The 17,885-nt window shown below is 39.8% G+C and overlaps 1 protein-coding gene across 4 annotated transcripts in view; it reads right to left on the bottom strand.

Annotated features, from left to right (window-relative positions):
• Positions 1-4,470, bottom strand: part of Tex10 (testis expressed 10) — a 60,180-nt gene extending 55,710 nt beyond the window's left edge. For 2 of the 4 annotated variants that reach the window (XM_004864931.4, XM_021244623.2), the window contains exons 1-2: positions 4,276-4,467; positions 688-876 (exon numbers count right to left, since the gene is read on the bottom strand). In XM_004864931.4, coding sequence (XP_004864988.1) covers positions 688-867 — 180 coding nt within the window. In that variant the 5' untranslated portion in view covers positions 868-876; positions 4,276-4,467. Of the gene's footprint in view, positions 1-687; positions 877-3,908 lie in introns of all 4 variants that reach the window. The other 2 variants (XM_087184243.1, XM_021244622.2) reach the window with 2 other exon arrangements.
• Between the last annotated feature and the right edge of the window lie 13,415 nt (positions 4,471-17,885).

The raw sequence follows: 17,885 nt of genomic DNA, 5'->3' as shown, positions 1-17,885 counted from the left end.
ATCCCCAAGATATCTCATAATGCATAGCAAATATTCAAAATCTGAAATCCAAAACAGTTCTGGTCCCAACCATTTTGGATAAGGTATAGTCAACCTGTAACATGAACCTACTATAACAACCTATATGCTATATGGGTTCAAAAATGAACAGTGTTAACAGGATCTTATTTATTAATCAGCTATAAAAATAGCTGAAGAACTGTTCATCAAAAACTTGACAGCTCAAACACAACAAAAAATTAAACACACCAGGTAGGATGGTGCACACCTGTAATCTCAGCTACTTTAGAGGGAGATGGGTCACAAATTTGAGGCCAGCCTCAACAACTTGGTGAGCCCTTGTCCTAAAATAAAAATTTAAAAAGCAGTAAGTGCTTGCCTAGCATGGGTTCAAGTCCAGCACCACTCCTCTGAAAAATAAATACAAAAATTATTTCCAGATGATATATATTACATCATGAAATAAGTACACTAGGGAAGAAGTCATGATAGGTTTAGTTTACCAAACCTTTCTGGAGGAGGTGGGAAAGATGCTGTGCAAGATAAGATACTCATAACAGATAAAACACAAATATCACGTAACAATAAACCCTACGAAAATGACTTAAAATCTAACTTTCATAAAAACAACACTCTACATGATTTCAAAGAAAATCTTATCTTATCAAAACAAGGTTTCTGATTTACCTTTATGTTAAGTTTTCTATTGTTTGTTGGAAGTGTTCCATCCTCTTTGAGTTGCTCAGGCACATATATACTCTTTGTTTTAAAGTTTGTAACAGTAGCATTTTCTAACCTGGGTTTCTTTTTACCAACTTTTAGTTTTACTTTTTGAAAATCATCTTGACGTTTCCTTTTTTTGGTCATTCTTGAGTGCTACATAGAAAAGAATAAATTTTAAAACAATACAAAAAGGATAACTGATGAAAGAAAAAAGATATTTTGCAACATTTACATTACATTAACATTTCAAATATAACCAACAATCATGGCCAACAGTGATTACGCCAAAGGATTAAAATATTAAATGAAAAATAGGAAGTGTAAAAAAATCAGTTTAGTTGCTGGCAATAAGGGAACACTTTTGTCACTGGCTCCGCAAGGTTTTTTGAGCCACGGAAGCCATGTGTTAAATGGAGACTTCCAAACTTTCTTTCTGCATAGTAAAGCAGCACATACTTGCTAGAGATGTAACTTGTATTGCTGGGAAGCTCCAAGTCCCTGGAAGGCCCTGAGAAAACTTTACAAAAAGTTTGAAAACAAATGTTATTGTTTAACACAATTAACAGTTTCATGAACCAAAGCTGAATGCTTAAAATAGGTAAGATTCAGATCTATAGCAAACAGAGCAATAATGGACATTTCATGATCAAAGAAAACAAGGAGATGATCACTAAGGGATAGACCTGGTATAAATAAAATGAAGACACTAACATTTTGAACACTATGCAAAATTCAGATCAAATATAAACAGAAAACAGTACAGTATCCTCTTAAAAAAGATTTGAAAAGTAGCACAGAGGGAAATACAATATAACAGAGGGGTAAAGAACAAAGACTACCTACTCTGCTATAATAAACAACTCAGGCAGAACCATGTCACCTTGCACCCTCCCCATCCACCTGATCATTCTTTCATCTTGCATCCAAACATTCCTACTTACACAGAAAATCTCTGATGTTTCTCCCACTCATTCCCAGGCTAATAATTTTTAAAGCTCTTTTTCTCCCTAACCTAGACTATTCTACAGCTTCCCTGTTGGAATTCATGCTTTCCAGCAGCCATTAGACAGCTCTTTTAAACATCAAGTCAGGCCAAGATTCAGGATCTTTCTGTTGTTCTTGCTGTTTACCAACAGTATAAACTCTTTATCATGACATACATACTAGGTCCTTCCTAATGTGATCCCAACCATTCTCTCCAGCTTGTCTTCCCACAAGCAAACTTTACCGTAAAAAATAGCCTCCCCTACCTAGAGCTCAACTCTTCTTGAAGCTTTTTCCATGTGCCTCAAAAATAATGTACCCTGCCCTCTATTTTATACCCAATTGAGTAGATTAAGTACCTCTGAAATAAAAGAACTTCTGATTTATCCTATCCCTAGCTATAAGAAGTCAAAATACACATGGCAGTACAAAAAACTCTGCAGTACTCCAAGATTAATAAAATGGCTGGTGCAAAACTGGGCAGCTCAAGTTCCAGCCTTAAGTTCAAGGAATTCAGAAGCCAAGAGGCCATTATATCCAAATTCATTCAACTGCAGGGTTGTACTATCTTAGATTCCCATGAACTAAGATCTGGCTACAAATATTAAGAGCTAATTCTAAAGCTAGGCACAGTGGCAGGCACTTGAGGTCCAAGCTACTAGGAAGACTGAGACAGAAGGATCACCTGAGCCCAGGATTTCCAAGCCAGCCTGGGAAATACAGCAAAACCCATTTTGGGGAAGAGGATAATTCTAGAGCTACACTGTTTCTTATCCAAACTTGGTCACTTTCTAGCTACATTAACCACAGTGTGTGTTTTTATCTACAGGATAGGAGTAAGGATATCTACCCCTATGGTTAAGACATGGGTTAAATGAGAAATGAGTTCATGTTAGTAAAACGCTCAGAACTATACCTGCCACACTGTTAAATATGTACGTATGTTAAAACCACAAACATACATGCGTTCTTAAAAGTCTCATGACCAGTACATACCAAGCTCAATATTAGATATACTGCATAAATTAGCATCCAATTTTCACAAAACCATGTGAAGGTAACATTAAACCAATTTTAATGATGGGGCTCAGAAAGGTTTGTAAGTCCTTTATTAAGGAATGGAAGAGGGATTACGACTCAGCTCTGCAAAATCAGCACTGTTATACATACTAGAATTAATGTAAGAACTGGGAGCATATGGCAAAACGGCTTGCCTTATTTCATTTACCCCAATTCCACATTTTCATTCCACCCACAACTTTAGTTATACTCATCCAAAGGGAGTAGGGGAAGAGCAATAAAATATGGTCTACAAATAAGTCCTTGATACTCATCTGGCCTCTTTTAATACAAAAATGGCTCTCATCAATTAAGCACATTTGGTGATATTTTCTTATAGCAATTTTATCACTGGCTAGTAGCAAAAATGAAAGCAAATGGTACAGACCATTGAGAAAACCCTGTGGCTTACACCAAATCCGCGGGCTCTCTTTAGCTATTCTGCCCAGTTTCCAACATACACTGTCTAGTTTATGCTATATTTTCCATCATTTTGTATCAGTTCACTCTATTTTCTCTCCATTAAGAAAACTGAGGGCCAACTGCCCTTGACGAACTTTTAGATCAGAAAAAGTTATACTTATGATACACAAAGAATATTTTTATACTAGGAACTTTAGAAGTTCTATGAATAATTGCTATTTTTTTCACTTAAAAATATTCCTAGCATAACAAAGCAGAGTTCTAAACTACTTTCACAGTAGTCCGTTTGGAAATGAGGGTAGCAACGCCAGTCTCAGGGATGAAACTCTCACACCCCCGGTCTTCTTCTGCATACGAGCCTCAAATAGCTTTTAAGTCTAATTTTACATAATCCTACCCAGGTCTTGACTGCAAACCCCAGCTTACTAAAATTTCAACAAAACCGAATTTCAACTTGTTTGCCTGCGGGGCACCTCATCGCCCCTCATTTCCAACTTTTTCTCCACTAAAATATCAAGGAGGGCTCAAACACTGGGCCGGTGATAATTTTCTCTCAGATCCCTTACATTCACGAGTTCCTTTAAACTCCACTGAGAGGCCCGAGAGAAAGCAAAAGCCCCGGGCAGGGGCGAACACGAACTGCAGGTCAGGATCAGCCCGGCGGACTGCTTAACCCTCCTCCCGCTTGGGAGGCGTGGGACGATCTGGGTACTGCTCACCCTTCTCGGTCCCGCATCCCTGAAGCGAAGACCCTGTGGGGCTCAGGAAGCTACTCTGGTTGCAACCGTGGTCAGGGACGTGGGGCCAGACCCACACTACTGGCCTGCAACTCTCCGGGAGCCGAAATCGCGCGAAACCGCGCGAACCCGCCGGGTCACTCGCAGCGCCTGAGACGGCCAGGGGCGCAGCGCCCCGCACAGATCGCTCGGCACCCGCCCGCTCCACAGAGGCGGCGCCGGGGGAACCTCGGGGCGCTCGACGTCACAGCCCACCCTGCCGCCTGGGCCGCGCGCGGACGGAGGCGGTGGTCCCACGCGACGTCCCGCGCTCTGGGAGGGCCTGGCATGACGGGAGGCGGCCGCTCACCTGAGGGCCCGGCCGGACCCTGGGCGCGGAGCTCAAGAGGAAGGGCGTGCGACCAGAAGTCCAAGGGGTGACAACGTGCGCCACCGGCCTGTGCTTCTAGCTCCCGGAGCGTGTTTTCAAACCGCCTGGTCCTCACGCGGCCGCGTCTCCTTCCGCCGCCCGGAAATAAGGGCCCCTCCCGCGTCGCACCACGCTCACGTGACCGCAGGCCGCCGCCGCGCGCAGCCCGCCGCCGCGCGCAGCCCGTAGGCGGGAGCGGCAGGCCACGCCCCCTGGAGGAGGGGGTCGCGCTGGAAGCCCCCTGGGGGCCGAGGTGGGGCTACGGTACACCGGAGGGCTGGTCCAGAGAACAAAGGTTGGCCTGCAGGTCCTCTCCTGGTCTTTCCTGCATCTCGGAGAGTTGCTGCTATTTGGGAACACGCCTTTTCTTTTTACTGGCACCACGGTTGTCCGGACCAGCGTTCTCCAGGTTTGGAGCTGCATTCGAAGAAGAGTATAAACTGAACTACAATGAGGAAGGCAAAAGTTTGGGACAGCAAGGATAGAATTTCGGGGGACTTTAACTTGGGCAAAAGTGAAGCTGATAAAGGAGGGGAAAATGCACCTAGCAACTGGACTTACTGTCGGATTTGTCTCTTATAAAGTACTGTAGTATATCTGAACATACAATTCCTTCTATAATTAAATGGGTCCAGAGACGTTACGGGAGAAATTAAAATTCCTAGAGAGGAGATAAAAAGGGAGGAAGTAAGAACCTTTTAAAGGTTAGATTGCCAAAGATTGGCATGATGGAGTGGAAGAAAGAGCTCCAGGTATGGAGTGTTGACTTGATTCAAATTTGTCTGTACAGCTCACCAGATAAAAGACTTGTATCATAATGAGCCTCAGTGTACTGGGTAGGGATAATGCAATGATATCTGAATCTGGGAGACTCAAGTGCTGGAACTAAGACTGTGTCCACTCTGTGATCAAAGACAAAGAGGCTGTTCCAGAAGCCCACTCCACCTTTTGCTGGCAACATAGCTACACCACCACAACCTGCTTTTGATCTACCATAAGCATAAAGAGCAGGGCATTGGCATTGTATGTCATTTAAGACTGAAATCAAATCTGAAGAGGAAAGCTTTGTCACCACCCAGACATGTCCACTAAACTCCAGAATCACATGTACCAATTTATCCAGCATTTCCTTCAGATAGCCAGTGTGTATATCAAGGCCAACATATCTAAAACCAAACAGTTGTTACCCCCTTGAAATCTACTCACCCTACAGTAGCTACTTATTTCAAATAGAAACCCCATCCTACCAGTTATGCAAAATCTTGTGGGTTTGTTCTCTTTGCTTTGTTCTTTTACACCTCACATGTAATCCACCAGAAGAGTCTGTTGACTCTGCTTCCAAACACATCATGACTTCTGCCACTTATCATTGTTCCCTTGCTATCCTCACCTCCTGATCAGTTCAAAAGGCTTCTGAACAAATCTCTGCTTTGACCCTTGCCCTTCTTCTCCTTATGGACTAGTATTACCAGAGCAGCTGTGTGACTTTCTTACACTCTACATCTTCTGGGATTCCTCATTTTATTAGGAACCTTGGTTACGATGATGACTGTTTTAACTCACTAACACAAGCTCTGTACAGTATGTTGTCTGGTTGAGAGCAGCACTTAGACTGAAGCATCACTCCTCTGTGAGATGGTCAAGACTTGTGTTGGTCATGCTTGTAGAATTTTTTTCAGGTTGGATTTTCAGTTCAACTCTACAGCAAAGTTACAAACACTGAGCAGATTTTTTTTTCAAACTTTGCTGTTCAAATAGTGGAAAGTTTGAGCTTGGAGCTGTTTGACAACCAATGTATCACTATAACTTGAATCAAGTCCTTTGATCCGTGCCAGAAAACAATGAACATATGTTCTGAAATGGTTAGGAAACTCCACTCCCCAAACTGTCCAATTAACCATATAGCCACTGTATTACTTTCCTGAGGCTACTGTAGGAAAGAGCTACAAGTTGAGTGGCTTAAATAGTAGAAATGCACTGGCTTTCAGTTCTGAAGTCCAAAATCAAGCTACTTGCAGGGTTGGTGCCTCTGAGAGTCCTGAAGGAGAATGGGTCCCATGCTTTTCTGTAAGCTTCTAGCTTGGATGTTCCTTGCAGATGCTGTTCCCTCTGTGACACATGATTTTCCCTCTGGCATATCTATGGCTCTTCCCTTTTTCTTCTTTTTATAAGGACACCAATCATATTGGTTTAATTATGCCCTAATGGACTCATTTTAACTTGATTATCTCCATAAAGGCCTTATTTCTGAATAAGACCACCTGAGATACTAGGGGTTAGAACTTCAGCATATCTTTCTGTGGGACACAGTTGAACCCATTATAACCACCAATGTCTATGTCTGTAAATCTCTACTATTTTGTCATCTGAACAGCTTTGTCCTTTTGTCTATGGTCAGAAGCATCACAAAATTCTAGGTTGAGGAACTTACTTCTATACAATTTGCCTAATCTTTGTAGCTTCTCATTAAGATGTTTTCTGTACTAAACTCCCAGTTAACATTTGCTTTGGGAATAAGGTACCACAACAACAAAAAGAAAAACTGAAACCATATTAACCTAATAAAATATCAAGGCATACAATAAAAGCATAAACATATTAAACTGGTTTTTATATTTTAGAGTGGCTGCAAACAGGAAAGATAGAGTCTCTTTGGAGAAAACTGAAAAGGATTATTTCGATTCTGATACTATATCAGGAGCAAAAATTCAAAGCACATCCTCTAGGAATTAATTGGTATGATATAGAGTATGCAGACAATTTGGCACAGTGCATGGCATACAGTAGGCCCTTAGTAGATGACACCAAGTGTCTCTATTGGTGCTGTGTCAGTGAGGGGTATTTGTGCAAAATGAACTATTCAGGCTTCTGAGATAAAGTAATAGGAAACCAGTTTTGACTTTTAAGTGAAAAAGGAACTTACTGAAAAGATACTGGGCATACAGAATAGTCAAAAAGGCTGTCTTTCCAGTCTTAGGAAACAAACACAAAGGAGAGAGACCAGCCAGATCAGAAATACAAACACTGGTACACTACAAAATCAGTTTAAGACACAAGAATTGGAAATGAGAAAGTGAAATAATCCCCTTTTGCAAACACAATTGTATATCAGAAAAAAAGTCACTAAATGTTACTATAAAAGGGCACAGAGGTTTAAATTTAATATTCAGAAATCAATAGTCTTCACATAATACAGACAATAATGAGTTAGGAGGTAAGATGAAAAGGAGGCCCCATTATAATAGCAATCAAAACAAAATTCTTTGGACTGGATTAGAATAATAAAAGATGCAAGTGTTAAATTAATTTGATCATCTATTCAGGGCAACTCTTCATTTCTTCAAGGTAAAGTATCTAGATTACATAAAATATATGTAAAATATGATAATATAGTATAGCCCTCTATATATAAGATATATGTGGAGAGGCAATATATAATGCCTGTACTGGAGATGCTAGGGGCAGAATGTTCCAGTTTGTATCTAGATGTCTCCAAAAGCCTCATGCACTCAGAGGTGGGGATTTTCGAAGGAGGCTGGATCTAGGGTGTGTGAATGTGGATTAAGGGTGTATGGTAATTAAATTAGTCTGCTGATTGGTTTAGCATAATTCTGGGTGTGGATAAAAGGAAGGCTCACCCTGGGTGTGGGTGGTACCAACCGATGGGCTTGTAGCCTGAATGGAATAAAAGGGGAAATGTCATGGCCTGCAACTAGATGTCCCCCCAAAGCCTCATGAAGCCATAGGTGGGACTTTCTTGAGGTGGCTGGATCTAGAGTATGTGATGGTGGGATCAAAGATATGATGTTAGGATTAAGGGTGTCAGTGCTACCCACCCTAAGGGTGAATAGTCTGGATGAAATATAAGGGACAGAAAGAGGATTGTCATTTGTTTGTCACTTGTAACTGGCTGCCTTCTGCCTACCATGAACTGTTTCTCTTCTGCAATGCCCCTCTGCCATGCCAGCCTGCCTTGGAGCTAACCAGCTATGAATTGAAGCCTCTACAAACTGAACTAAATAAACCTTTCCACCTAATTTCACTTTGGGCATCAGGTATTTTGTCTCAGCAACAAGAAAAGTAAGACAGAAAGTGAGTCTTGCTGCTAGCTGTCTCCTGCCTGCCACACCATCAACTCTTTCTCCTCTTTGATGCCCTTCTGCCATGCCACTCTGCCTTGGAGCCAGCCTACTATGTATGGACTGAAACCTCTACAAACTCTGAGCTAAAATAAACCTTTCCTCCTTTAACTTGTGGGTATCAGGTATTTTGTCCCAGCAATGAGAAAAGTAAATAAGACACTAGCAGATAAAATTCTGTGCACCACAATTAAAAGTTGTCTCAAGAAAAATTATTTCATATTTCTGCACTTTAGTTTCCTCATCAATAAAATTGGATTAATATAAGTACCTAGTTTATTGGATCATAAAACTTAAATTCACAAGTTCTGTTCAAGAATATTCATAGCATCTTTACTCATAACGAGAAATAACCCAAATGTCCATCATCATCAAAAACAACAATAAAAATAAACAAATTGTGGTTTGTTCACACAGTGGAATGCTACCCAACAATATAAAGGAACAAATAGTTGAAACATAAAACAACATGGGCAAACCTTACAGATGTTATTTTGGCCAAAAGTAGCCAAATACTAAAGAGTATGATTCCATTTCCATGAATTTCAAGAATAGGCAATCGCTTCTCAGCCTTTTGGCTAAGATCAAGTGAAGAATAGGCAAAACAATTTTTAGACTGAACAGTGGTTATCTACAGGGGTAGGAAGGAGTGACTTGAAAGGGGTGCCACATAACCTTTCTGGGGCTTTAGAAAAGGTCTACACTTTGAGTTACAAAGGAAGATGTTTGTCAAAGCTCATCAAACTATTTTCTTAAGATCTATGTATTTCATTGTTTTAAAGGCTAAAATGAGTTATGTATGGCTTTATGAAACAAGCAGCTGGTTCATCTTTATTTTTAAAAAATATTTACCTATTTACATGTATTGATCACTTACTTTATGTCAACAGTTTTTATACCAACTTGGTACATGTGCTCTTATATATTCTTGTACTGATGATATGATGTAAGTATTATTATTATTATAGAGCAATATATGATATATGGTTAGGAGAGGTTAAGTAACTTACCCAGGGTCACACGGCTAGTAAATAATATTGCTGGGGCTTGAGGTCTATCATTTACAATGCTTTCTAGTTTCTCTTACTTCAGACTGAGTTTATAATTCAATCTCACAACTAAAACAAATTATCTTAATTGGAGTTCACAGTCATGTGTACTTTAAAATTTTTTTTACACAATTCCAGACTTGTGAGCTATAGAATTGTAGGATAACAAATGAGTATTGTTTTAAGTCACTATGTCTGTGGCAACTTGTGTTACCAGCAATAGCAAAATAATCCAGATGTCTTGCTTTTCTTCTAATTGAGCCCCAATCACTGCCAAACCACTTTCCATGAAAAGGATGCTATGATAACTTTTAAATATGTAGTTCTCTCCAATGCCCGTATGGATGTTAAATACATCTTTAAAAAATGAAATCGTTGCTTTATAAAAGGATCTTTTGGAGAGTAGGAGCAGGAAGCTATTCAAACAACTCAAACTAAAAGGGATTTGTTGTAAAAAGACAAAAGGAAGTCCTACATACCACCAAGCATACATAATAAACTCAGTCAATTCACAAAGGAAAAGGGAAAAGCATTTCTGGAAAAAGTTTCCCTCACAGCCTCAAGCAGGAACAGAGTGAGAATAAACATAAAAATAGATAATGTCAACAAATTTGTTAAAATTAAATGCTCCATTTCCCCTTCACTCTGCACATTCACAGCCCATTTGATAAAGCCCCCTTTATATCTGGTTATGTAGAAGCTATGCCATTTTGGATTCTTTTTTTAATATCTCGAGCAGCTACACTGGTAAGAAAAAAGGAGGAAGGACACAGCATAGTTATTTGGATGGAAGGAGAATGCACAGAATGGATTGGTCATCAGAATGGATTGGGTATGAGAGAAAAGGAGGAATCATATAATACCCAGGAATCTAGTTACTCTGTAACATCCAAGAGGACAAATACAGAATCTTCCGTTTCCCTTTATTTCAACTACAGTGTTCACAACATAGTTGGTGTTCAAAAAATGTTTTTTTGTTCCATGATACAAAACCACTGATTTTTTTTTTTTTAAGCAGGGAAATGACATGGTCAGATACAGAATCAGATAGCCTCAATAGTAGCAAGCAAGATGAACAAGGTTGAGAAAATGAAAGCTATCAAAATACACATGTCTTGCTTCTCTCCAAACTGAGCACCAATCATTGCCAAAGCACTTTCCATAACCTCTTTCCAAAAGCTGAAATATGCTTATAATGACTCTGCCTCAATTATGCGAATGAGAAGAATGTTCTGCTGAATGGCAGAGACCAAACACAGAAAGAGATTGGATTCCTGGATCATTTCAAAGAGGAGAGCCCCTCTGGCCTGGAAATCTGCTCTGCAGTGAGATGGGAAATGAACTGAACTATTCTTTAAACTATTGAATTTTGAAGGTTTATTTTTTTCTATCAACATAGTCAACAGGGTGGGAGTTAGAAACTAACACTAAAAACGGCTATTCTAATAACCCCAGGTAAGTGGTAATAAACACCTGTGATGAGTAGACTGTATGAGAATAAAAGATATGGCGATATTTATAAAACAACATTCAACATGATTGTTCTACCTTCAAATGTCTTAAAATGATAACACTGACTTTAGCCCACTGCTTGATTTCTTGCAAGGATACTTTTATTCCCACCAGTTAACTAAAACTTTTCATTTAAAATTTAGTTGAGGATTCAAAACAGCAAATCCAATTGCCTTTTCCGTCTTTCTAGTTTTCTCCTGTTTATAGAGTATGACACTGTTCACCACTCCACAGTGCTTTACATATTGGTTCCAGTAATCTTTCACTCTTTGTCATTTCATTAGCTCATTCTTGTTCCAGTCTTTTAAACATAGGCATTCCTCAAGGTCTTGCCCTTAAATTCTCTTTTTTTTTTGTATAGACATGTGATCTCACCCGGTGTTAAATCTTCAGTTAAGCGGAGTGTGACCAATGGTCACACTTTTTCTTGCGGGGAGGAATGAATACCAATTGGTTTGGCATAAAAATATCCAACCTGGGAAGTGGGTTGGGGAAAGGAGGGCAAATGATCTCTCTCTTCCTAGTCCAGATATGAACAGGTCATTTCCACCAATGAAAACGTTTGTGGAAATTTTAATAAATAACAAGTTGCACTTTGGAGAGCTAAGTGGAATTGTCCAAGAAATGACCAGAGAACACTTTCAGTGCTGCTTGGCTATGAGTGTCTGTTTCCCGCTTTCTCAAGTGAAAGGGGTTGTGGCTAAACCCAACTTTCCATGGGACCTAGTAGTGCTAATGTTTCCCTAAATGTTAATGAACAGGTGGTATCTAACCTCAGATTTTCTAATGCTAAAGCTAGTCAGTCTCTCTCTCTCTCTCTCTCTCTCTCTCTCTCTCTCTCTCTCTCTCTCTCTCTCCTCTCTCTCTATCTTTTTATTTCAGTACTACTGGGGTTGAACCAACAGCCCTTGACATTGAGCTACATCCCCAGACCTTTTATTGTTTTTATTTTGAGACAGCTCTAAGTTGCCCAGGGGGGCTCAAACTCCCAGTCTTTCTGCCTCAGCTTCCCAGAGTGCTCTTGTTTCTTTGAATTAGTCATATGTATGGAGATTCACTGACTAGTAGGGGTATTGTCTCACTGGTAATAGTGCATTCCAGCTGCAGAACAACTATTCATTGCAAATTAAATTTATTGATAGATAGGTTTGTAACCAAAACCTATCCAGTAAATTGATGTCATACTTTGTAATTAAGAGGTGGATTTGGATAGAAGGAATGGCATCAAAGCCCTTGAAGATAATAAAATAATATTTTTTTCTTGTTGAGTTCTACTTAAAAATAAACTGCTATGCTGGTGTTGTAGCCCAGTGGTACAGCACTTGCTTAAGCCCTGGGTTTGAACATAAAAATAAATAAACAGATGTTTAACACTTAAAATATTTCAATGTTGAGCTGAGGATTTAGTTCAGTGGCACCATGCCTGCCTCTCAAGCACAAGATCCTGAGTTCAATCCCCAGTACCAACTAAATTAATTAATTAATTAAAATAAAATAAAAGATTTCTATGTCAAGATAGGCATCTCTATACTCCTGCATTCCAGGAGGCTGAGATGGGAGATCCCAGCCTGAGCACTTCAGCAATTTAGCAATTTATCAGGACCCTCTTTCAAAATAAAAAGGATTGGGATTGGAACTCAGTGCAAAGGCCCTGGGTTCAATCCCTAGTATGAAAAAGAAAGAACCACTGTCAAAGCATTAAGTTTTGGGCCAGGGATTTAGCTCAGTGGCACCATGCCTGCCTCGAAAGCACAAGGTCCGCAGTTCGATCCCCAGTACTGCAAGAAAGAAAGAGAGCCCGCCGCAGACAGGCAGGTCTGCAGACGCCCTACCGAGGTCATGAGTCGCGCAGAACACGCTGAATCAGCCCGCCACAGACAGGCAGCCACCTGGTTCGACACTACAAAGACACAGAGGACACCACTGGACCACCAGACCACAGTACTGGGTCCCACCGCTCTCGGCTATCCCACTGCTCCTGGTCCAGAGGAAGGGGCTTCCTGGCCAGGATCCTTCCCGCTGCTTCCAGCCCAGAGGAAGGGGCTTCCGGGCCACCATCCCTCCCGCTGCTCCCAGCCCAGAGGTAAGGGCTTCTGAGCCGCCGTCCTACTGCTCCCAGCCCAGAGGAAGGGGCTTCTGGGCCACCATCCCTACCGTCGTGATCCTCGCAGGTACCAACAGCACTACCCCTGCCCCCTCAATCGAAATGAGAAAACACGTAAATAAGTCTCAAAACCAGACTTCCAGATCACCTACAGCAACCTCAAAGGGAAATGAGATGGAACACTCTGATACTCAAACACCTGGACCCACTGAACTGGCAACAAAAGGGGATCTGGAAAAAATGAAGTCAGAAATAATTTCTCAGATAACAGGAGAAATTGTGCTCCTAGTGCAAGACCGGATTAATAAATATAGAGAGGAGCTGAGGAACATGATAGAATCCCAACATAGGAAACAAATGGAATCCATAAAACAAATGCAAATAGATTTCCAAGAGATTAAAAACTCCATGGAAAGTCTACACAGCAGAATGAGCCAATGTGAGGACAGAATTTCAGATATAGAAGATAAGATTGTAATTAATGACCAGGAAAAGAAAAATTGCTTCAAAATTATAAGGGAACATGAGAAATCAATCCAGCAGCTGCTAGACGATCCCAAGAAGAATAACATAAGACTGATTGGAGTCAATGAAGAAACAGGAGAGAGTGCACATGATATAAAAAAACTCTTCACAGAAGTAATGGCAGAAAACTTTCCAAGCAGGGGAAAAGAACTTGACATAAAGATAAGTGAGGCATATAGGACTCCAAATAGCCTTGATCAAAAAAAAAAATCTACACATAGGCATATAATTGTTAAGATTCCAGAAACACAACAGAAGAACAAAGTTCTACAAGCAGTTAGAGAAAAGAAACAAATCACATACAAAGGAAAACCCATCAGAATCACAGCAGACTTCTCAATGCAAACCATCAAGGGAAGAAGAGCTTGGAGTGACATATTCCAAGCCCTAAAAGAAAACAGCCTCCAACCCAGATTCATGTACCCTGCAAAACTATCTCTCAAAATTGATGGAGAAATAAGATACTTTCATGACAAAGAGCACCATAGGAACTTCGTGAATACCAAACCAGCACTACAAAAAATTTTACACAATAGCCTAGGAACAAACATTAAGGATCCCAACCCCAGGAAGCAAAGCAGAATGAACCCATCTGGGATGACAAGAAATTAAATGTAAAGGGGGAGAATCCAACAAAAAGAAAAAGTCATGGCAATGACAAGTCAATACGTTTCAGTTATAACCATCAACGTTAATGGTCTCAATTCACCAATCAAAAGAAACAGACTGGCAGAATGGGTCAAAAAGCAAAATTCAACAATATGCTGCATACAAGAAACACACTTGATTCAAAAGGAAATTCATAGACTGAAAGTTAAAGGGCGGAAAACAATACTCCATGAGACAGGAACCTGAAAAAAAGCAGGAGTAGCTATCCTCTTTGCAGATCAAGTAGATTTCAAACCAACACTGATTAAGAGAGATGAAGAAGGACACTACATCCTTGTAAAGGGAAAATCCAAGAGGAAGAGATGACAATCATAAATATATATGCACCAAACACTAGTGCACCCAACTATATAAAACAAATACTAATGGACATGAAAAGTCATATATGCACTAATACAATTGTAGTGGGGGACCTTAACACCCCACTGTCACAAATAGATAGATCAACTAGACTAAAAATAAGTAATGAAATACGAGAACTCAATCAAACTCTTAAACAAATAAACTTAACAGATATTTACAGAGTGTTCCAGTTCACAAAATCAGGATACACATTCTTTTCAGCTGCACATGGTCATTCTCCAAAATAGACCACATGCTCACTCATAGATCATGTTTAAGTAAGTCCAAAGGAATTGAAGTTATCCCCTGTATATTATCAGACCATAGTGGGATGAATTTGGAGATCCATAGCAAAAGAAACTCAAAAAATTGCATAAACATGTGGAAATTGAACAACACACTTCTGAATAACCAATGGGTCACAGAGGAAATTAAAGAAGAAATCAGACAGTTCCTTCAATTAAATGACAATGACAATACAACATATCGGAATCTATGGGACACAATGAAAGCAGTCTTATGAGGGAAATTCATAGCAGTGAATACTCATATTAGGAAAACAAAGCAAGCCCAATTAAACAACCTGGTGCTGAACCTCAAGCTTCTAGAAAAAGAAGAGCAGGACAAACGCAAAGCTCATACAAGGGAGGAAATGATAAAGATCAGAGGAGAAATCAATGCAATGGAGACTAAGAGAACAATACAAAAAAAATCAATGAAGCCAAGAGTTGGTTCTTCAAAAGAATCAAGAAAATTGACAAACTCTTATCCAACTTTATCAGAAAAAGGAAAGAAAAGGCCCAAATCCATGCAATTAGGAATGAAAAGAATGAAATTACAACAGACCTAGCAGAAATCCAGAGGATCATCAATACCGACTTCCAGAACCTATACACCAATAAGATGGACAACACAGAAGAAATGGACAGATTTCTAGATACATATGAATTACCAAAGTTGAACGAAGAAGACCTACAAATTCTAAACAACCCAATATCAGTCAATGAAATTGAAAACTTAATTAAAAATTTATCAACTAAGAAAAGCCTGGGCCCTGATGGCTTCACTGCTGAATTCTACAAGATTTTTAGAGAGGAACTACTGCCACTACTGTTTAAACTCTTCAATGAAATTGAAAGGGAAGCAATACTCCCAGATACATTCCTGGAAGCAAGCATCACCTTGATCCCCAAAGCAGAGAAAGACCCAACTGAAAAGGAGAACTATAGGCCCATCTCACTAATGAACACAGATGCAAAAATCCTTAATAAGATACTGGCAAATAGAATACAGAAGATCATCAAGAAGATCATACATCCTGATCAAGTGGGATTCATCCCAGGAATGCAGGGACGGTTCAACATATGCAAATCAATCAATGTAATACACTATATCAATAGAGCCAAGGACAAAAACCATATGATTATTTCCATAGATGCAGAAAAAGCATTTGACAAAATCCAACATGCATGTATGATAAAAACTCTACAAAATATTGGAATAGATGGTCTCTACCTCAAACTGATAAAAGCCATCTATGAAAAACCAACAGCCAATATCATACTAAATGGTCAAAAACTGAAATCCTTCACACTAAAATCAGGAACAAGACAAGGATGTCCACTATCACCACAATTGTTCAATATAGTTCTGGAAACATTAGCCATGGCAATTAGACAAGAAAAAGAAATAAAAGGAGTAAAGATAGGAAATGAAGAAGTCAAATTGCCATTATTTGCAGATGACATGATACTCTATATAGAAGACCCCAAGAACTCCACCAAAAGTCTTCTAGACTTAATAACCAAATTCAGTCAAGTAGCTGGTTACAAGGTCAACACACAAAAATCAATAGCTTTCCTCTACACCAATGACAGACTCACTGAGAGAGAAATAGGGCAAAGAATTCCTTTCACAATAGCATCCAAAAAACTGAAATACTTAGGAATCAACCTAACGAAAGCAATCAAAGACCTCTTCTCTGAAAACTACAGCACTCTGAAAAGAGAGATTGAAGATGATATAAGAAAATGGACAGATATCCCCTGCTCCTGGGTAGGAAGGATTAATAGAGTGAAAATGGCCATACTTCCAAAACTGCTATATAGATTTAATGCAATTCCAATTGAGATCCCAGCAGCATACTTCATAGACCTCAAGAAAACAATCCAAAAATTCGTTTGGAACAAGAAGAGACTCAGAATAGCAAAAGCAATTCTAGGTAACAGAGACATGGCAGGGGATATCACAATCCCCAACCTGCAACTCTACTACAAACCTACTGTGATAAAAACAGCGTGGTACTGGCAAAGAAACAGACTTGAGGACCAGTGGAACAGATTAGAAGATGCAGAAACAATGCCAGACACACTCAGCCATCTCATCTTCAACAAAGGAGCCAAATACCCTCACTGGAGGAAAGATAACCTCTTTAATAAATGGTGCTGGAAAAATTGGCTTTCAACTTACCAAAGATTAAAACTAGACCTATATCTCTCACCATGCACTAAACTAAAATCAAAATGGATTAAAGATCTAAATATTAAAATAGAAACTCTGAACCAGTTGGAACAGCGGTTAGGTAGAATTCTTGAAGACATTGGTGTAGGAAAAGATTTTATGAACAAAATCTCGGTTGCCTGTGAACTAGCACAAACAATCAACAAGTGGGATCTCTTCTTATTAAAAGGCTTCTGCACAGCAAGAGAAACCACCAGCAGTGTGAAGAGACAACCCACAATGTGGGAAAAAATCTTCACCTGCTTTTCCCCAGACAAAGGTCTACTATCTCGAATCTATAAAGAACTTAAAAAGATCAGACCTCCCAAATTTAAAGACCCAATCCAAAAATGGGCATCTGAAATGAACAGAAATTTCTCAGACAAAGAAGTAGAAATAGCAAATAAATACATGAAAAAATGTTCAACATCACTGGTCATTCGAGAGATGCAAATGAAAACAATGCTGAGATTCCACCTCACTCCAGAAAGAATGGCTGCTATCATGAAATCAACCAATAACAAATGCTGGCGGGGCTGTGGGGAAAGAGGAACCCTGCTCCACTGCTGGTGGGAGTGTAGACTGGTGCAACCACTGTGGAAATCAGTATGGAGATACCTCAAAGAACTAGGACTGGAAGTCCCATTTGACCCCACTATTCCACTGCTGGGGATCTTCCCCAAAGAATTAAAAGAATCATACCACAGTGAT

The sequence above is a fragment of the Heterocephalus glaber genome, unplaced genomic scaffold (genome assembly GCF_053883595.1).
Source record: "Heterocephalus glaber isolate CG9 unplaced genomic scaffold, H.glaber_assembly_v1.0 deba00001481, whole genome shotgun sequence".
NCBI lineage: Eukaryota > Metazoa > Chordata > Mammalia > Rodentia > Bathyergidae > Heterocephalus > Heterocephalus glaber.
The sequence above is the reverse complement of the archived record's forward strand: the minus strand, read 5'-3'. Positions and strand labels throughout refer to the sequence as shown.